General features: G+C 39.7%; 3 protein-coding genes across 8 annotated transcripts in view; all 3 read right to left on the reverse strand.

Moving 5' to 3' along the window:
• Nucleotides 1–11035, reverse strand: part of LOC147301559 (sentrin-specific protease 7-like) — a 29016-nt gene extending 17981 nt beyond the window's left edge. For 2 of the 5 annotated variants that reach the window (XR_015127160.1, XM_086283062.1), the window contains exons 1-11: nucleotides 10756–11034; nucleotides 10268–10362; nucleotides 9677–9791; nucleotides 8999–9081; nucleotides 8754–8915; nucleotides 7793–7884; nucleotides 7571–7716; nucleotides 6955–7276; nucleotides 6634–6752; nucleotides 4097–4198; nucleotides 2585–2618 (exon numbers count right to left, since the gene is read on the reverse strand). Coding sequence is in view for 4 of the 5 variants with exons in the window: in XM_086283062.1 (XP_086139188.1) it covers nucleotides 2585–2618; nucleotides 4097–4198; nucleotides 6634–6752; nucleotides 6955–7276; nucleotides 7571–7716; nucleotides 7793–7884; nucleotides 8754–8915; nucleotides 8999–9081; nucleotides 9677–9791; nucleotides 10268–10269 (1177 nt within the window). In the remaining variant the exon portion in view is untranslated. Of the gene's footprint in view, nucleotides 1–2584; nucleotides 2619–4096; nucleotides 4199–6633; nucleotides 6753–6954; nucleotides 7277–7570; nucleotides 7717–7792; nucleotides 7885–8753; nucleotides 8916–8998; nucleotides 9082–9676; nucleotides 9792–10267; nucleotides 10363–10755 lie in introns of all 5 variants that reach the window. The other 3 variants (XM_086283066.1, XM_086283065.1, XM_086283064.1) reach the window with 3 other exon arrangements.
• A 601-nt stretch (nucleotides 11036–11636) lies between these two features.
• LOC147301560 (uncharacterized) lies at nucleotides 11637–13399 on the reverse strand. The gene is made up of 3 exons (XM_086283067.1): nucleotides 13097–13399; nucleotides 12599–12671; nucleotides 11637–12512 (listed from the first exon to the last, which is right to left on the reverse strand). Exon 3 carries the CDS (start codon nucleotides 12502–12504, stop codon nucleotides 12043–12045), a length of 462 nt encoding a protein of 153 aa, XP_086139193.1. The 5' UTR covers nucleotides 12505–12512; nucleotides 12599–12671; nucleotides 13097–13399; the 3' UTR covers nucleotides 11637–12042.
• A 2161-nt stretch (nucleotides 13400–15560) lies between these two features.
• On the reverse strand, nucleotides 15561–18420 carry LOC147301561 (uncharacterized). 2 transcript variants are annotated; one of them, XM_086282879.1, is made up of 4 exons: nucleotides 18283–18420; nucleotides 17432–17588; nucleotides 17194–17270; nucleotides 15561–16721 (listed from the first exon to the last, which is right to left on the reverse strand). In XM_086282879.1, exons 1-4 carry the CDS (start codon nucleotides 18313–18315, stop codon nucleotides 16425–16427), a joined length of 564 nt encoding a protein of 187 aa, XP_086139005.1. In that variant the 5' UTR covers nucleotides 18316–18420; the 3' UTR covers nucleotides 15561–16424. The 2 variants fall into 2 exon arrangements, with proteins under 2 accessions (XP_086139005.1, XP_086139004.1); XM_086282878.1 differs by lacking the exon at nucleotides 18283–18420 and having other exon boundaries at nucleotides 17432–17944.
• Between the last annotated feature and the right edge of the window lie 3003 nt (nucleotides 18421–21423).

Below are 21423 nucleotides of genomic sequence, written 5' to 3' on the forward strand. Positions count from 1 at the left end.
TAGAAAGGAAAAATATATGTCAATTAGGGCTGCCACAAACGATTATTTTGATAGTCGACTAGTCACCGATTATTTTTGCGATTAGTCGACTAATCAGATCATCATCCATTGGACGTACAGCGTACAGCTTATTGCACCAGCAGCATCTGGTCTTATATAACTATCATTAGCTTACAGCTTTAAGTGTTTCAGGTCTGTGCTAACTAAAAATAAAGACAAGATGGTAGTTTATTAATTTTTAATGAAATTTGCAGATTGTTTCGGTGAAGTTTAATAAACTCCTTGCTTTCTAAAATATAACAGGACACCGGAGTATATTCTCCAGCGTCTCACACTTCTGATAATCATTTGTCTGCTTGACAGTTTTAGCTGTGCAAAAACTATAACTTTAATCTCAGCCAAACCGATTTACTCAGGAACAAATAAAATACTAAAGAAAGCCAAACAATAACATTTTTAAGTTATCTAAGTGACTTATATATATGTTTAACCTGACTAGCGAAAGACGGCGGTGGGTTTGAAAACGATTTGCCGGGAGTCCGGTGTTCTCACGGCTCTAGTTAGCCTTGCCCCCGCCTAGCTAACGAGCTAGTGGGTAACAGACGTCTCCGAAAACGTCGGAGCGCTTTTGAAAATATGTGGTGTCTTGATAAACTGAGCAGATATTTGAGGTTTACACAGCTACATTCTCGCCTGAAAATATGTTAAACGTTTATTTTGTGAACCAGAAAGAATAATAAGAGTAAAGTTAAAACTAACTAGCTGCCGCCATTGTTGACAACTGCGCTGGGCTGCGCTATGAATTCTGGGACACAGCTTCTTCTTCTTCGGGGTTTAACGGCAGCTGGCATCCTTGTACATGCAGTGCTGCCATCTTCTGTTTCAGTCCGTTATTACACTCTTAAATCCTACTACTCATTCCTGCGTCCTTTGTGATCTTACAAAGCTTCAAACGATGCGTCGACTATTAAATTAGTCGTCGACGATTTTAATAGTCGACATAATCGTGACTAGTCGACTAATCGTGGCAGCCCTAATGTCAATGCTTTTGCATTCTTTCGGAAATGTAGCTGGGTAATTATGTCATTGGCATTGGTGAGCCACTGTCAATATGTGACATATTGAAATCGCGTTTGAATTTGCGCTTGTTTTTTGCTTTCACTTTGCAATCGCGTGAACTGTGTATAGAGAGCGACAGTACTGATTGGTGAGTGATGATAATTTGTGCACCAATTCCTCTGACATCGTCTTATTAATCGTTAGCTTACTATGCAAACATGACAAGTGAAATCTCCCGCAGCAAGCTTAAACATGTGAGAGGTTGATCGCAGAGAATCGCTGACCGTTATGTGTGTGTGTGTAAAAGCAGCAGGATATATATTTTAGTTCTGCTGAGCCAAATAAGACAGGTCAGGGTGAAGAAGTGACAGCCAAAGAAAAGCTTACCACAAAACGGAAAAGTTATGACAAATCAGACTATAAGGCAAAAAGAAAGTGCAGCTTTATGGTTTCATGGACAAAAGAATTTCTGTGGCTGCAATATGACGAGCTAAATAACCAGGGCTGCACATAAGTGGTCCGCAGGTGCACATTCGCTGTCAAATAAAACAAAAACGCCACAAGATATGAAGTTGCAACGCGTGTTTGCATACATAAGATTTTCAGGAGGACAGACATTTGTTTAAAACTCTTAAAGATGTCAAAGAAGCTCCTTTAAGCAATTACTTTGGTGTTCCTCTACCTCCAAACAAATGTCAGGAGTCGAACCACAAAAGAAGCACGTATTCTCGGAAAAGTGGTTGCAGGAGGTGAGCTGGCTTCAAACAAATGATGAACGCACAGAGATGTGGTGCGGAATGTGCTGTGAAAATCCCACTCTAGCGGACAAAAACAGTGCTTTTTATATAGACGCAAACGTACGTTGCAACTTCTTATCTGGTGCGCGTCTTTTATTTTGACAGCGAATGCGCACATGCGGACCACTTCTGTGCACCCGTGTAAATAACATAATGTTCTGCCGGGTGTGTTGTTGGTTTTCTCTCGATTTCTGAGTCGACAAGCGCCTTTGTTACTGGGACCAGTCATTTTAAGAAAGCCCCCCATTAGAAGCCATGAGAAATGCATTATTGCTCAGTCTGCAATATCTTTCCCAGAACAAACACCAATTGCAAATAACATACTAAAAATAAACCTGAAAAATCTGTTTAGAACAGCGTATTATGTTGCAAAGAGTGAACTATCACTGGCAAAATTTAGCAGTCTTTGCAAACTTCAAAAAGCAAATGGCCTCGATCTTGGTTCCACTTGTCTCTTACCCGTGACTTCAGCGGATATGGATATATATATATATATATATATATATATATATATATATATATATATATATATATATATATATATATATATATATATATATATATATATATATATATATATATATATATACATACAGTAAATGGTGAGTTTAAGTCTAAAAATTACACTTGGAAAACTATTAAAGAGTCTGACTGACTGCATGTGTCAGTGTTAATGTTTCTGTCTAATCAGTGGGTGGAGAACATGAACCAGAGGGTGGATAAGTTACCTTTCATGGGGATCATGATCCCGCTTTCAGTGATCTAAACAGAGAAAGAGATTAAACTGTTAGACAACAAAGAAATGCTGCTTATGACTTTAAAAGTTTATTTAACTTGAGCTGAACAGACGACATTCAGAAGCAGACCCTCCACTGACCCCCTGACCTCCTCCTTTTTAACAGTGCTCTAACTGAACCTTTAATCACTCGTTACAGGTTGAAATGTTTACGACCTTGGGGGAAACAAACAAAGCCGCTTCGTAAACTCAGAGTTCGGCGATTTCTCATCTGAGCTCTGGCTCTTGTTTTACCTTTGCTTCAGCATTTGTATCCCACCCTCACACACTAAAGAAAATAAAAGATGCTGGAAAAGATGTAGGATTATTAAAAGTGCAGAGCAAGCAGCAGAAAGTTGGACTAGCATGTGGAAAAAAAAAGAACAAGGTTAAACTTTTTTTTTTAAACCCAAAAACACAGAAGCTGGACACAAACACTGGAACGTCCCACAGCCACTGCTTGGCAGCAAACGCACTGCAGATTGACCTCAGCAAACAGGTTAAACAAGGGAAAACCACGACTGCCTGTGGAGAAAGATCATGTGATCATATGACTGAGCGCTCCTGCTGGGCACGTGATGCTGACTCCAGTGTGACCAGTTTAAGGTACTAGGATTATTATTATTATTAGATTAAAAACGTGAATGTAGATCAGTGAGGTATCGATTTTAAAGAGTCAATAAATGTGTTTCATTATTGTAACATTATGTGCCTTCATTTAGACCCTTCTATATAAAAACGTCACATTTTCACAGCAGCAAAACATTACAGTATGTTAAAGGGTTCAGCACATCTGGAGCTGGGAGACAGGGTCACAGTAAAAATACCTAAAGTTTAGCTGTTAATGTAAACATATCAATTTAAAAAAAAAAAAAAGGAATATTTTATTGTGTACATTCACAAAACAAAGGTGTTCTCTGAGATTTTAGTCATAATTTATGGGAAATCTAGATATTAAAAAAAATTTTATTTAAAAAAAAAAACAGGTAAATTTGATGGAAAACACTTGGACACTCTTAGATAAAAGTTGCAAATTTATGACAAAAATGCAATAAACGACATTTTGAAATTTTTACAATGAAAAAAGTTGTAAATTTACAATCATGTGACTAAAGTCACATATTTTCCTTTAATTTTAATTAACATCTGAAATTTTCATTGTTCCACCAACAAAAACACCTGCAGTTCTTGCAGACAGTCAGAAAACAGAGCAGAGGGTCTAAGAGTAGAAATTTTTTTTATCTATCAGCATAAATAAACATGTGAGGGGAAAGAGGAGCTGTAAACATGCTGTTAGTGACACTCCTGTCTGTGGGCAGGAGAGACCCCACAACAGTGACTCAGTAAAGCTGCCACACCTCAGATCACAAATAACAGAGCACTGATGCTCCTGTGTCCCGTCACACTGAGCGTCTCCGTGTTTATGGTTTACAGGTTTATGTGAAGCTGTGACAAACTGTCTCACCATAATCGGCCCGTTAGCATCTGCAGCCGTGAGGCCGGCGTGAAGAGAGGCGAACTCCAGCTGCAGGAAGGACGGTGGCGTCACAGGAACTGGTTTGGGAGCCTGTTAGACAGCGCAGAGGGACAGAGTGAGCCCACAGGTACAATGTGTGTGAGTGGAAAAAAGCCACTAACACACAGAGCAGTAAAAATACAATAATGCAAACAATAAAAGCGCTGCAGACGCTCGGGCGAGCGACTGTTTGTGCAGCAGATGGTGTACTCTCAGCTGGGATCAGGTTCAGTCTGTAAACAACAACAAACACTCAGGTCCAATCTGGATCTGCTTAGAGGAGCATTTACAGGCCGGCAGAGCCACAAACAAATGAGGTGACTCACCGCGGCCTCAAACATGCGACCGAGAGCTCGCGGACGCCCCGCAGCTAAACTGGGTCATCTTAACAGGAGAGACCGCAGCAGCTGGCACTGATTACCACACAGGTATCTGATTCTCACTGAGATTATTAATCTGCAGCATCAGGAACAGTTTAAATCAGGGGAATTCACCATTCTACACTCCATCATCTGATTATTTACACATAAACTGTAATTAATTCTTCCTCCTGTGCTCAAACTCTTCCTCACACACGGAGTCATTATTGTGAAGTTTCCTGTTTTTCCTACAGATTATTAAATCTTTGCCAAATCAAACACTCGCATTATCACATGTGGTGCCTCCCTAAAGGCAGCGGTCGACAGAGGAAGATGATCTGGACCGGTAATGGATCTTTGGTCATTCATAGTCTCCTGGAAATGTTTTATTCATCGAATTCTTGTTGCAAATTAAATATAATCTGCTGACTGTGCAGAGTGCAGTGGGTAGCCCTCACTTTAGCAGCTCATCGACTAGGGTCTGGTTGGATTTAAGACCACAGAGGAGAAGACAAAAAAGCCAATGAAGACAACTGCAAAGAAAACAATGAATAAGATAATAGTGAAGAAGACGACAGACAAGACGAAGAAGATGATTACAGGACAAAGGAGAGAAAAAAGAAGGAGACTGAAAAAGAGATGTCTTAAGTAAGACAAAGACAAAGTCTTTGTCAAAGTCAAAGGAGACAAAGAAAAAGAGACATAGATGAAGTCCAAGATGATGGAGTCCATCTAACCACGGAGGGACTGCAGATTCTGTTAGTTAAATTTTCACTGTGGATCTTCCTATTTTGGTTTTCATTCTTCATACATTACGCTTTCCAATGTTTCTATTTGCTCATGAGCCTAAAGGTGGCCATGTTACATTTTACTAAACCTGATGGTTTGATGCCAAGTGTAACTGTGACTGTTCTTGGCTGAGCCTTGCAGGACTTTCCAACACTCTGTAACTGACTAGTCTAATACAGTTTTAGTAACAAAAAAACAAATCACACTAATGATAAAACAATGAAAATGGTCACTTGCAGTAGCCTTCTGTCTCGTTGGGCTGTTTTTGGTTCCTTTGCCTGTTGACCCCTGCTGTTGTTCTCTTTCCTGTCCAAGCCCACTTTTCAGCATTCTACCAACACCATCATCACGTCACAACACTGTGCTGGGTTTCTGATGGACTGCATGCAAACACATCTGCACTGACTGCACGCTCCAAATCCTTTTAATACCTTTGAATTTCATGAGTTTAATAAACATCACCTCTAAGGACCCGTGCAGAGCACAGACTCTGCTCTTTGGTTAAAGTGGATCCTGGTTTAATCATCTGCTGTTAAACTTAATAAACAGAACCACATTGTTTGGAAAGGCAGTCTGAAACGTCTGCTTGTTGTGGATGAAGTGATGGTTTTAAAATGCCGGATTTGTGGGTCACACGAGTGCACCACATTAAGCAGCGTCCTGTTTCTGAGCAGCTGCAGGTGGAAATGAAAGCCTGCTGTTCTTAAACGTGACTCTCATAAAGCAGCAGCAGCAGCCGCCACCGCCGCTTGTCCCGCCAGCGAGATGCCCCGTGTGCTTTTTTCGGATTATCTGAGGAACAACCCGGCTGACTTCTGGGTGAGGTTATCATGAACCCTTCGGCCTTTATTTCTCACTTACAGACGTTTAATTATCGCAGATGTCACGAGTCAGAGGTAATCACCTTGTTCCTCAGTGCCCTGCATTCTTACAAGACAACACTTATGTCATATTTTAACAGCCTTTACCAGCATTTGTACACCTTAAAACAACAATGTGCTCTGAGCTTTATAGATAGAACATTTTATTCTGTCCTGAAAGTCCACGCCTTAAACATGCTCTAAACCTGGGCTAAACGACAAGAAAACAAAATAAAGAAAATCAAACCAAGAATGGACAAAAAAAAAGACTGAATCATCCTTGAGCTATAAAATAAATGCAGAGGACCAAAAACAGAGCCCTGAGGAACACCATGAATAACTATTAAAGATGCCCACGTGATTTTGAAGCCGCTGTTGTCGAACATGTTATAAAACAAAGTTACTTTATTAGTTCTGCAAGAAAGCATCAAACCTCAGTTTCCAAAGAAGAAACTCTGTTTCTGTTCTATTTACCTACCTGCACCTTCTCAGAGTTTCCCTGACGAGATTCATCGACCTGGTTGCTGCTATGTGACGTCCTCTTTGCTTCGTCTCCGTTTCCCTCACAGTCCTCCTCCTCCTCACTGGACAGCACGACTAAAGGAAGAAACAAACAAGCGACATCAGAACCTTCAAATCATGTCACCATTGTCACTTTTCCCCCATAAGCATCAAGCTGTGGGGCTGAAAAATAAACATGATTTTCCAATTAATGCCAATTTACATCCTAGAATTTCGCTCACTAAACATGGAGCATATACTTAGACTCCATCACATAATTGGTGGAAATCAAACTCACTCGGCTCAGTTGGTTGGCTCAGCTTCGGTTTGGGTGTCCTCAGTCGACGGTGGAGGACAGCTGACCTGTTGTTCTTAGTCTTCTCTTTGAACTGCCTCCACCTCTCTCTCTCCTTCTCCCTGTCGTTGACCTTCAGGTTGCTGGTGAAGGCAAGTCGCACCCTCCTTACTGGCGTCGTCGACGACGATAAGACCATGGAGATGGTCTTATCGTGACCCTCAGGCCTTTGTGGGCCTGAGGGTGAAGTTTGATTCAATCTGGAGATAGAAGAGTTCTTTGTCTGTTGTTTCAAAGGAGATTTGGGAGGAGTTCCTGTGTCGCTCTGAAACAATCAGACCGAAGGTGAAGATCCAGTTTGTAACAGGAAATTTAAAGTTTACAAAACATTCACAATAAAACCTTTTTTATTCTCTGCAACTTTTTCCTGCATCTCAGGTGTACCTGTTTAATCCTAAACAATTTTATTGTGAAAATACTGCCTACTCTGCAAACCTTATTTTTCTGAAAAACCTTTGATGATTTTATTGCGAAAATATTGCAACTCCCCTCACTTAAGTTTCATGACTTTACTTTTTGTGACTTTCACTGTGAAAGTGCAGCAACCTTTGACCTTTACCTTCTCAGAAGTGTCTCCATTAGACTCAACTCTCCTCCACCTTTTGTCTCCCAGTGTAGAAGAACTCAAACTCCCAAGATGCTCGTCACCTCTGAACTCAGCCAGAGAGTCCACAGAGTCCACTGAGATCCTTTTATTGACCAAAGCTGCAGAAGAAATGACGATCAATCACGTTGATCAATAAATCTCAGACAGTCCTCTCTCTACCTGTGAAAAGCTAACCTGACAGCTCTTTCTTCTTCTGAGGTGGAGACAGGTGCTCTAAAGCCACCTCAGGCTGCAGCAGCCGGTCAGACGCTCTCTTAGGACGCCATCTGGTGGAGAAAACAGAGACACTCAGTGAGATTATTTAAATTATCTCGCAGCCTGCGTCACTAATGAAAGACTTAAAAGTATATCAGAAACTTCTTTTTTACAATTATAGTTAATAACAAAATAATTCCAATGAAATATCATTGAATTAAAGTATAAAAAAATCTAAAGCCTGTCAATACGTGTAAAGAAATATTGAAACATTTAATAGTAAGTAGCATGAAACAAATCTACAAAAATTTTAGAGAAAATAAAAAGTAACTTTCCAACTAATAATAAGGACATGATTAATAATATTCTAATAATATTTATTGTAATATTATAACTAATAAAAAAATAACTACAAATCTTTAGAAATGCTCCCTAAACACATTAGGTTGTAAATAAATAAATAAGAAATATTTAAGTAGAAACCTAAAAATATTATTAAAATATTGCACCACAAAGGACATATTAAAATATAAACTCTGTAAAACCGCTGAATTAAATGTCATTAAAACAACAAAACAGTGGGTGAAACTAAATTTATGAAAGATATTTGAAATGTGACAAAATACTACCAATTTAAAAAAAAAATTAAGTAGAAAATAAATCATGCTTATAAATTTAAATACCGGAAGATTTTTTAAAAACTGTAAACTCTCAATTCAAATGAATGACATGTACAAACAAATAAGTCAACATTAGTAAATCTAAACATTATGGTTATGATTAGAGATGCAGAGGAGCCTAAAACTTGTATTAAAACCCCCCCAAAAAACAAACAATAAAATTAGTTTTAAAAAGATTTTGGTATGAAGTCTATGATTTTAAGCGGATGTTGGTGCAGCTTCAGCTCGTTAAATTATTGAGTGCAAAAAGAAAAACTCACCTGTTTGACAAACAGCTTGAGGTCACTTCTCTCTGTCCTGCTTGTGATTGGCAGCTCCAGCTGCCTGCTGCTCTTTGATTGGCGTCTGAAGCTCCGCCCCCGATGGGGCTCTTGAGTACCTGCTGTGTCTTGAAGTTTCCTAAGAGCTGCTTACACGGTGTCCTGCAAGGAAATGACCTGGTTACTTTTAACATTTCATGGAAAGTGTAATAAACTATTTAGACTGCAGAGGGTGCTGCACTCACCTCTGTCTGGCTGACAAAGCGCCCACAGGATTCCCAGAATGCATCCTGTCAGTTCCACCTCTGCCAGACTGATTCCCATAAAACTGCACACAAAACTCAATCAGATTAACTCAAACATACCACCTTTAAAAAGGTCCAACACTTTATAGATACCACCTTAAATGAGCCTTTCCTTAAATAACTGAATGGGTGGGACACTTTAAAACAACAACTTATATCACCTTAAGTAAAATCAATCTTACTCAAAACAGCCTTAACATAAATCATCACCACACATCAAGAATATGGGCTAGTACCACCTTAAAAAAGGAGTGGTGTCTCATGAGTTGCCTCCTGTTCAGCGGGGAAGGTGACTGAGTGGAAGGAGTGGAAGTATCCTGATATGCACTCTGCACACTCTATATAAGGGCAACTCCTTCCAATCAGTCACCTTAAAAGCAGAATTTTCAATTATTCTACCTTAAGAACCCTTAATAGTACTCAAAACTGTAGATTAGCTTTTCATATGACTAATCAACTAAACATGAGAAAGTTTACAGACACCATCTTTAAATATTCCAAACAATTAACCTGTCAGATCATTAATACCACCTTAAACGGTTAATCAGAGGATTAAAGGAATGTAATATCACTTCACGGGGACAAACGGATGACACGAGGAAGATTTAGGAATACCACCTTTAGTCGAGGGGTGGAGGTCTGGAGGCGGGACAGAGGTGACTGCATGTCTAGGGGACTGGAGTCAGAGCCATGAGGATGTTTCTTCTTGGGAATCTTGAAGGAAGATGCCATCCTGCAATGACACAAATACCTCAGACCATACAAAAAAAAAAAAAAAATCAGGCAAAAGTACAGGAGCCGCCTCATAGAGCTGCTGTATCCAGAGAATTGGATGTACAGGGGACACTATGCCAAATTCCATTAAAAAACTGAACAAGTTATGCAGAATTTCATCAAACTCAGTGTATAAAAAAAATAAATAAATAACAGTAGATTTAAAGCAATTTTGTCACATGACTGTCCTGCAGCTTTAAAAAAAAAAAAAAAAAAAATTAACTTAAAGAATCCTACAGTAATTAAAAACTAACTTTTACTATAAATATGGGTAAGGACTGCTACACCATGCACAAAGGATTTCAGGAAATTTGTAGCGTAGTTATTATGTGTATTAATCTGTAGTCTGAGCCCTCAAATAAATCAGACAAAACTAATCTGTTCAGAATAATATAGCTGTTTAAAAAAAAAAAAAAAGAAAAGAAAAGGTCTTACATGCATTTCTGAATGGCCACATATTGGGCTTCTGGGGCTGGGAACTCTAACCACCAACGTTCAGATCAAATCAAAAAACATCCCGGAAATTATGCCTGCCAGTGAATTTTAAACATATGCGAGTAAACACGATATAAAACTACTGTAAAATCGATGCTGGGCAGACCAAAGTCCATTTGAAAATTTCGGGGTTTTAACCTCACCATCGTTCCCTGCCACAAAACACAACTCTGTGTTTTCACAAACACTGGGACATTTGATGTTTTAAATGACCGTTATATATATTATCACCAGAATTTGTGGCAGTTCTCCCTCAGATCTTCCTTTAACTATAGAAATAAATATATTTGCCCCGTCTATCACAGCTGGTGGGTTATTTTTGCGCTGAATTTTCAAAAACAAGTTAATGATTTGTAAGGTGTTCACTGCAGAAAGCTACCACAACTGTGGACCCGTTAAATAATTAAAAACTGAATAAATTTACCAACCCGAAGTCCGCCGGGGGAGCCAGCTAAGCGGCTAAGTAGCCGGGGCTAGCCGGTGAGCTAAGCTAGCTGCTGGCGGACTCTACGCCGTTAAATGTCGCTGAATTATCCGGACGCCTCATGGGGCGGCAGGCGGAGAAGCTGGAGGAGTCCCACCGTCCGGTTAAGCTTAACCAACTAATTCAAAAACATCTTTCTCTTTGGGCTGGACACTCAGCAGGATAACTGCTAAATAACAACAACCACAGCGTAGCGACGTCACTCTGCGTGATTACGCCACGTGGTTTCCTGTTCCCTCAATAAAAAACAACTATGCAAACAGCAAATAAATTGATATTTATTTTATATTTTATAATTATTTTTACTTCATTCTGTTATATATCGTCCTTTAATATTAATGTTTGTAAATATTTGCATTATGTTTTTACTATTTTAACTGCTATAACATTAAAAACGTAATAAATAGTTCCTCTTTTAACAGTTGCATTTTGATGTTGTACATTTTTGAAGAACTCTTACTTTTTCTCAACAAGAAATTAATTACACTAAACACAAATCAATCAAGAGAGGTCAAAGTGATCGAACATGTTTTCTTCTTTCATTGGCTGAGACATTGCTCTAAATGGTGAGGTGATTCACATGGTTCCTGAAGTCCTGCTCAGGTGGCCTCTTTAGCTTGGTCATCTTAAAAAAGCCTTCAGAGTAACAGAACAGATTAAAAGTGTCTCCATCTTCACAGCTGATCATCTTTTAAGCCTTCAATTCCATGCAAGAAGGTGAAAGTATCTAATACAACCTTAACAGCCAATCAGGCTACAAAAGTCACTTTCATTAAAGTCAACTGATGAGTAATACCACCTTTTATGAGGCTGACAGACAGAGGAAACTTGTTTAAATAAAGTTTTATTTTGAAACATAAAGATGCATTTCACTGAATTTCTTCCACGCGTGAGGGATTGATCACTGTGATTGATCAATGGTTCGCATGACTGGGTGATTCACAGGCTGGTGGTTCTTTGGTTTGACCTTTAACCCCAGCACAGCTGGATGTTTAGAGCGTGTGTGTGTACGCAGGTGAACAGGTGTGTTTCAGTCCTCGGGAGGAGCACTAAGACCAGATCGAACTGGATCATTCTAGAAGTTGTTTGTGTCAGATCAGCAGAGTGCAACTAACACTCTCACCTCCTGTCCAGGGTCTGCTCACATGTTCCTCGACATTCTAAAGCTAAGGCCACACTTCCTCTTCCTGTCACACGATAAGTCTGTCAGTTTTTAGCTCTGTGATGTGGTTCAGCTTGTCTGATCGACGGTGGTGGCAACGTCATCCGAGTGTCCCTCTGCTTCACGATTCCCACAATCCTCTGGGCTTCCTGTGGCGCTGGCTCTGGGCACCGTAACCTCCTTATAGTAGCCCTCCCTGTGTAGCTGGCGGCGGACCGTTCTGGCTGACACGCTGTGGCTCCGCCCAGCGTTCACGCTCTCCGTCACCTGAGCCAGCGTGGCGCTGCGGTTCTTCTTCACAAACTGCACCAGTGCCCGTGCGTCGTGCTCGCCTAATGAGCGCTGCCGCCCGCAGTTCCCCACACGGCTCACCGATGATTTCCCCTGCGTCTTGTACGCCGCTGTCACTTTTGTCACTGTTCCTATGGAGACGCCGGTAAGCTGGGCGGCCTTGGTGACTGAAACTCCCGCCATCCGAGCCCCAACAATGACGCCGCGCTCAAAGTCGCTCAGATCCCGACCTCGGACCATTAGGGCACCTACAAAAGGAATCACATCAGACCCGGTCAGGGGTCATGGGGAACACCTGAGAGAACACATGCACCATCACCCTGTTCAGACCCACCTCTGAGAATCTGCTCCAGGTCTTCTTCTGGCTGTGTGGCCGTAGATTTTAAGGCGGAAGTGATAGAGCAGCTCTGAGGAGAAACAGAATATGATTCAAACCCAGCAAGCATTATGTAAAACAAAACACTAAAAAGGATTACTAATACCACATTAAAATGCCTAAGGATCATCAGCAACAACCCTTCATAACCCTACACTGACAGTTCAGTAATACCACTTTAAACCACCAAAATCCTAAGGGACAGAAGCTGGAAATAAGTTAAAAACCACCGTAAATCAGTCACAGGTGCTACAACTTTTACAAAAATTAAAAGCTGAGTAATTCCACCTTCAAGAGGTACTTAACTGGATAAAGTTAAAGTGAAGCCGACAGAGGGACACTTCACTGAAGAGGTGGAGGCGGCTTCAGGTGAGGAGTAGAGAAAGGGGGAGGAGAAAGAGGGGCGTGAGGGGGGAGTTGTGAGGAAGAGGAGTAACTCCACACTAACGAGCTTACCTGGAGGCCAGCCTGCCGCCCTCTGACCTCTCTGCTCGGACTGCAGTCCTCTGTGTCCCGTTCTGTAACACACTGGAGGTTATTCAGACCTTTAACTCATCGCTGGCCCGCTCATCTCGCTCCTCCTCTCGGCTCCAGCTCCTTCTTTAGCTCCGTGTTCCAAACACAGCTTCCACTCGGAGACGGTGTTAGCGCCGTCCCACTCCGCCTTCGGCAGAACCGCTTCTCCTGCCCCAAAATGGCGGCCGAACTTTTGTCTTCTTCCTACTGGGCTTGTTCTGGTTGACCCACTGCACATGCGCATTCGTGTTTTCCAAACTGGGCCCGCCCACCACTTCCCGCTCTTTTATTTTTTAATGTTTTAAACTTTATTAATATCAAACATATAAAAAAATTACGATTCCCCTTTATAAATTATTTATTAAATATATAACTAATATACAAATGTTAGTAAATATATAATGTCACACTGTTTAAGTACACTTTTTTCATATTGCTTGGTCTTGTAATTTTCCCATAAAAACAGTTCATGCTTTGTGCATGTGTAATTAATTGTATATACAGGATACAGAGACAGTAAAAAACAATTATACACTCAGTAATAGCCAAAGGTAAATACAACATTCATGTAATCTATCATGAATTTTTTCCACTGAGTTATTTTTCCAGATAAATAATCCTGAAGCATGAAGATGAAGACTTATATGTGCATCAGGATAACATATACCTGATACACATAAAAAGCAACTAAACCCTGCTCTAAATTCAATCTACATCACAGTTTCAGCTCATATAAAATCTGTGTAATAACATTAAACAGTCCTATCCCGGACTGTCCGCTGAAGTCCATCGAGCAGGTTGGGGAGGAGAGGATGTTATCTAAGCTAACATCCATCATGGACAACACCTCCTACCCCCTGCATGAGACTGTACGAGCACTGAGCAGCTCGTTCAGCTGTAGACTTTTACACTCACAGTGTAAGAAGGAGCGCTACCGCAGGTCATTCTTACCAGCAGTTGTCAGACTCTATAACACAGTTTAACATCCTTTTGGTTATCTTACTAATCAGCTTGTTTGTTCACTGCACATTTTATACATATCTCTGTAAAATTTTTCTATACATATTTCTGTACATTGTTACCTGTATATACGAACTTCAGTTGCTTATGTATATAGGACCACGTTGTGTCTTCCTTTCATATTTTATATTCCCCTTGCTATAAGAGCCGTGTGACCCCCAAATTTCCCATCCGTGGGATAATAAAGGTTTTTTTTCTATTCTATTCTCCATTTCTCCAGAAAAGACTGTGTGAAACAAATGCGGCAGCTCAGAGCAGACACACAGCAGCATCATATTAAACAGTCATTCAGCATCATTTAAAGCATAAAAACACAAAAAATACACTGGTGTAAGCCCTTTCCCTTTTATCGTGGCAAAAACTTCTAAATAAAGACAGAGAGAGAAAAGTTGTATGTCCACCAGGGGGATCCACAGCTTCACTCTCAGGTCACCATCACTGATCCACCACCATGAACATCATCACAAACATATCTGACTGTGTCCTTCCTTGCTCCTTCTGCTGGTGGTCGTTGGCTGTGTCCCAATTAAGAGACCACACGCTTGAAGTACGCGCACTACGCTTATTACGTACGGTGCGTACTATAAGTACGAGAAGTGCGGAAGTGAGAGGCTTGTGAAATGGGACGGTCTAAACTTCGTCGCGCTGTTCAGGTTGCCTAGCAACCATGATACTAACCGGGAGAAACGTGTCATACAGCATTGTTTGACAGAAATGAAGGAGAAAAAAGTGTTTTTTTGGTCATTCAGTTTTGTCATGACATCACTTTGATTAGTTGAGTATCTGAGGCTGAGACCATGGGACTGTAAAACATGATTGTTGGGCTTCATTTCTGTGCTGAACAGTCATTTAAGATTAGTTAGTAAATACCAATTAGCTAATGTTGTTCAAGAGACTAAAATCATCTCACTGTGGTAATGTAAATATAATATGGCCAATATTATACGTATTGTCAGATCATTATGATATATATATATATATATATATATACTATTCTAACTCTGTGTCAAAGATTCAAGTTGCAGTTATTTATATTTCCTGTCACCTTAAATCTTCACTCAAAGACAAGTATCTTTGACAGTGTACACTCTCAGAAATAGGGGTACCAAAGTGTACCAAAAAGGGTACAAATGCTTGTCGCTGGGGGTGTTCCTTTTTGAAGGACATTTCTGTACCCTTTAGGCTTGGTACATTTATGTCTTAGGAAAGTACATGATTGTACTTCAGATGGTACAATTTCATAAGGTACAAAAATGTACCTTGAAACTATAGTACAGAAATGTTCCCTTGAAAAGGGTACAATAGGGTACCTATGAGGGTACCCCCCCAGCGACAACCTATTTCGTACCTAAAGAGACAAAAATGTACCCCCAATAGTCCAAAATATTTGGTTATTTAACCATTTATTTTCGATAATACAATCACATCAAAGCATTTAAACAACCACAGAAATACATCCTTGATTACATTCGTATATTGCCATAGGACATGTCAAGAAAAATACATTCATTTAAAAAAAAAAAAAAAAAAGTAAACAATCACATAAAGACATTAAACACCTGAACACAATGGAAAATGTGCTTGCAATCACGTCACACAGAATACCTCAAGGACACAAACAGCCTATCATCAACTAAATACGTGTCTAGAGCTTGAAAGTCTAATTCATTTCCTGGATTGAACAGGATCCAGTCATTGTCAACTGCCACTTGGTAAGCATGGAAATGACATTCATAAGTGCAAGGAAGTAACAGTTTCCCACACAATACCCAACAAGTATCAACATTCAAAATATACTTGATTTTAAGGAATATAGGTATGGCTTTAGTGTGTACATGGCCAACTACAAAAACATCCTCAAGTTCATATTTGACACTGCTGACAGATATAGCAGACACACACTGAAGCACTTTATCCTGAAAATGCACATCTGTAAAACTTTTGTTCATTTCCAGAGCATTCTGTAAGTCACCTGGCAGAGATGAAAATGGCACACTGACACTTGTGCTGAGTGAATGTTCAAAGTCAACAAGCAACCTACCTGAAGAAAACTCCCAGCACTGTTTGATTTGATGATGATTGTTAAGAGTTGCAGTGATGTTTACAAAGTTTTTGCATTTACTCGCTAGATTTTTGAAATATTGATGCTTGCTTTCATATCCCATACACCACAAAGGGCGAAGAGGACCATACATCAAAATCAGCCTTGGGTAGTGAATAAGGTAGTGACACTTGGGTGGGGGCATATTTAATAGAGTTGGTTAAGTACCCTGGTGACACTTACTGGCAGGGGTTTGTCTCCCTGGTCTCCTATGTTGACAATGCAGTTCTGAAGAAAGACAAGAGTTTTCTTGAAGTATGCAGGGTAGGTCATGTTGAACACGAAGAAGGTGGAGAATGCTGAGATGTAGGCCTCATCCAGCGAGCGGCACGAGCAAACATCCACTCCTTCAACTGTTACAACACAGCGACACTGTCTTAAGAGGGCAGTTGTCCAACTCTTATCCTTCATTCGAATGGTTGGGTATGGACTCGTGGGAGTATTCTGCAGAAGAGGAAGAAAAACATTAGTATACAGTATGTTTAAGCAATATGTGCCAAGTGGATTTTCAACAGATTCCTCAAATTACCTTCTTTATTTGCTGCAAAACAAAACTGTCTATTCTGATAACCTGTAAACATGGCCCCTACTCCAAACAAAAAGCTTCTTGACCAATGACTGTTGTGGTAGTGTTTGATAAGCTGCTAAAGTTTGACATAATATTCAAGGGCAAAAGCAATCACCCCTGACAGTGACAGTACCTGTGAAGAAGAATTTCCCTAAGGGGACAATAAAGGTCTATCTATCTATATAAACACCAGACAAAACCCAAGAGCACCGCAGCACTGTGGATTAACAGCAGTGTTTCCCCTACATTAGCTTAGCTGTGATGCTGAACCGCAGCTGAATTCAGCTCCATGCCAACAAAACACCAAGAATGAAACTTGTGGCCAAAGGCTATGCATCATGCATTTACCTCTCCAAGGATGATGAAATCTTCTATCTTCTCCTTGAAGATGGATGGCAAGAGAAGTGCCCCCTTGAAGTCAATTCCTAGGTCATACAGATGCAAATGCACTTCATTAGATTTTGATAGCATGCAAATTCCCATTAACATGCTCTTCACATGACACTATGGTACATCAATTATCTTTGGAAGAGAGAGCAAATGAATTGTCACAAAATTTACTATTTGTATGAGGTCAAATTAGCACCTGTAATGTCTTCAGCCAGTGCATTCTCTTTTGCCTCCATGTAGACCTTCTTCAGTGGCAAATCCTTGGTCATTTGAAGAACAGCAGTGAAGTTTTTGCTAAAGCGGCGACAGATGTTGTCTTGGCAGGGATGCATTAAATCAACCTCATCACACAACTGGAAATGAAAAGAGCAGAATAGACAAAAGAATGACATTTTACATTGAGGATTTAAACTTTTGACATGTTTAAAGACACAGACTGGAGATAAATGTAAAGTGCTTTAACCCTTGAACAAAAAATTCTAAAGCTAATAAACAGATTGATTAATCAGTTAGTACAGAAAATAATAATAATCAGATTTAGAGACAAAAAAAATCATTAGCTGTTTCCCCAATCATCTTAACAATTCTTGGGTTGCAGACAGTGTCCCTGCACAGAGCTTACAGCTCTCATATTCGAAAATCCCAAATCCCACTAAGTAGGTGAAATGGTACAAATGTGTACTTTCCATTGTTTAAAATCCCTTTGAGCGGGAAACAAGTTAGATGCGATAAATTTTGCTTAGAAAACATTTTTGTTAATAGCTATATTTACATACTAGCATGTTTTGAGAAATTATTGATTTTTTTACATTGTTGTACACGGTTACTGACTATTTATTGATAAAACACTGGAATACGCCGGGCAGACAGACGTTGAACATTCCACCAACAGTCTAAATAGTCCACATTTGTACCTTTCTTTGTTTAAAACTTAGCTAACTGCTAGCATTCACCCATGTTAAAGCTAGCTCTTCGGACTTTTGCTAACTCTACTGTAAAATTACACGTTGTAATTTTTATAAAAACACAAAATCACACCCGACTTACCTCTAAACCTTTGCGCCTCGTCGTCTGACACATCAACGCCTTCTTCCATCAACTTTTTAAGGAGCTCCTCCATCGATAACCCCCTGAGAGTCATTTTCTGTGCCAACGCTAGTCAGCGCGGAGGCGGAGCACTCATCGCTGCTGGCTTTTCAGCCTTTGGGATTAATGCGCGTTGCGAACTTGATACATGGAAATACAACATTGTGGTATTAATGCGCAGTTGTTTAGAAACAGTTATGCTGTCTTGGCGAACTATATTTGTAACTTACAAAATGTAGTCACCGTAACATAAAAATCTGCTTGACATTTTAACTTCCAAAGAACCTCGGTTTAACTTGATGTTGCAAATTCCATAAAAACCTCACAATTAATTAACAATTCTAGGATGTAGTAAAAGCAAAAAAGTAAATGGCCAAACATAACAGTAAAATGATTTCACGTTTTTGAAAGATTTAAAACATTAAAAAATTATAACTGGAACTTAATAAAATGGAAATGGACCAGTTTTTTTTTAACATCATTTGGTTGTGCCTGCATGTCATTGTGTGTTTTTAAAAAAATATATAATTTAACATAACTTACACAAAGGTAGGTTACAGATATTCTTTGCATCATAGGATAATTTACGTACAGAGGAGAGGACCAACAGATTTGATTATAACATGTAGCTTTTATGAGCACACTCACATCTCATATGAATTTTACAATTAACCAGGCCCATCCAGATTTTCCCATGCTGACCCATTACCACGTTCTGCCACTGTCACTGCAGTACAGGTCAAAATGGTACAGATTTGTACTTTATTTCAAATTGTACCTTTAAAGGGGCATTTCTGGACTTTTAAAGACCAGTATTGTACTTTTAAGGGAACATTTTAAAAAAATGTACCTATAGGTACAAAAATGTTCTTCTCTCGTACCTCTATTTCTGAGAGTGTATATAGAGATGTATTGTATATAAGAGACAAATATTGTTCTTTTAATATGTTGGCATTATTACATTTGGCTCAATGCTTCCATGCATGTGTAAAAAAAGCAAATGTGCGAGCTGTGATAACTGCTTCTGATAGAATGAAGAGTAGACTGATATACTGAATATTCCTTTATTGGGTGAGAAAATCAGACCATGTCATAACTGCTTTAAGTCATACAGAATAGATATCAGAGCCTTAAACAGGCTGACTTCTGCTAAATGGGTCAAACTGGGCAGAAAGTATACAAACACATAACATCCTTATAGAATATGATGTAACACTATAGATCAACTTACCTCAGAATATATAAAGCATATAAACAATTACAGCAATATGATGCAACAAACACAGCAGTGCTACTAATCCAAAATACTCAAAGCTTCATAGAACTGGAACAAACATTTATTTTTAGGTCCATTCTGCTGCTGATACATACTTTAGGTTTCTGAATGTTAAACTTGTTGCTGCCTTTCATAGTGTGTAACCTGAATGCCCTGAGTACTTTCTCCCACACTGAAAACACTGGAATGATAAAATTATTTGAACATTAACTAATAAGACTGATTCAGCACAGACAATTAATTATGTTAAACTTTCCTAGGAGTCCTTCACAAACAGGGAACAGTCTGTCTATTCTCTCCATCTGTCAGCTGCTGCTGGCTCTTCCTCCTCCTCTTCCTCACACACTGCTGAGGTTGTCCTGGTGATCATCAGGGGTGCAAAGCCTCACAGATGATGTGCAGCAGTGGGTCCCTCAGTCTGTCCTCACTCTGGACACTTGCAGTTGTCACACATGGAAATCAAATGTGTGATAAGCTGCAGGATTCAAACACAAGTGTAACTTATAAATACATGTTCATACTTTTATTCCACAATCAGAGAGAAAGAAACAGAGAGAGAGTGCAGGACAGACAGACAGGTGACAGTCTCAGGTGTATACACTGCTACAAAACAGCACAAGAGAAGGAGGATTTAGTGTTTGTGTTATTACGAGTGCTAAACAAGAAGAGTTCCCAGATGGTACAGTGGACACATGTGTGACTCCTGTGATTAAAGCATCTTTCTTTCAGCTTAACGAGTGAACCGTCAGCTCGTTCAAACACACGTTAAAGTCCGTTTGGCTCGACACCACCGAACAGAGGCGGCAACATAACATAGCTAACATTAACAGTGCAGTGAATCCTGCTTGTGCCGTGATATTCAGGACTGCAAACCGAGCAGTATCACTGACTTTCAGCTTGTGTTGGGTGGATATATGACTGACTTTAATTATCCATAAAATCATCACATTCTCTGTAAGTTTAAGGTCAACTATTGAACGGTGTATATTTTAAAGTAAACATCACTAATGTCACATAACTCTGCTGACATGTGGCCAACAGTAATGTTTTAATGTTCTTCGTTATTAAACATTCGCACATAAATAACTGACATCATATTCAGTACTTACTTTTGACAGTTCACTCTTCGGCCGCTCCCTTCTGCCGTATTTTGCGGCAAAATTATCCACACCCACCGCCGCGCTATGAATTGTGGGATATATGGGACCACGAAGCGTGCACCGGACCGCGCTTCGTGGTCCCATATATCCCACCCGTGTACGTGTGGACATAGCCTGAATATACAAGATCACATTTCTGTAACAAACACATTAGTGAGGTATCTTCAGACTTTGCATCAGAGTCTTACACACTCAGGGAAAAATTCTGCCGAAGAAAACTTTAACTACTGTGATGGAAGTGGGAATGTTCCATGTAGTTTTGTTAATTTAATGAAAGCTTCATTTTACTCAGAATTGTTGCTTTATTGTTTATTGAAGGTGAAGAATGATATTTTTTGAGTGCTGATGCTGTTACTGATGATGATGATGACTTTTAAGCTTTCTGGGAGTTTTCAGTATCATCATGTTTGTTCAGCACTTTTTTAACTAAACCTGGAAGCAGCAGGTGAGCCACCTGTTGAAACCAGGCTGAAACACATCGAAACCTCAATCAGCCGTGGTCACATGACCTGGATGTTTTGAAACCTCAATGCTTCATAAACTCGATGACACAGCATGGAAATGGCAGCATGGAAACGGCAGGCGTGAGATCACAATTCCCATAATGAATATATTTTATCCATCTGCTTGTGAATTTGATCACCTAAACTTGTTTCTCAGCTATGA

The sequence above is a fragment of the Aulonocara sp. 'chitande type north' Nkhata Bay genome, linkage group LG23, assembly GCF_057382095.1.
Source record: "Aulonocara sp. 'chitande type north' Nkhata Bay isolate Kocher_YH1m ecotype deep benthic linkage group LG23, A_spYH_male_GT1.1, whole genome shotgun sequence".
NCBI classification, from domain to species: Eukaryota; Metazoa; Chordata; class Actinopteri; order Cichliformes; family Cichlidae; genus Aulonocara; species Aulonocara sp. 'chitande type north' Nkhata Bay.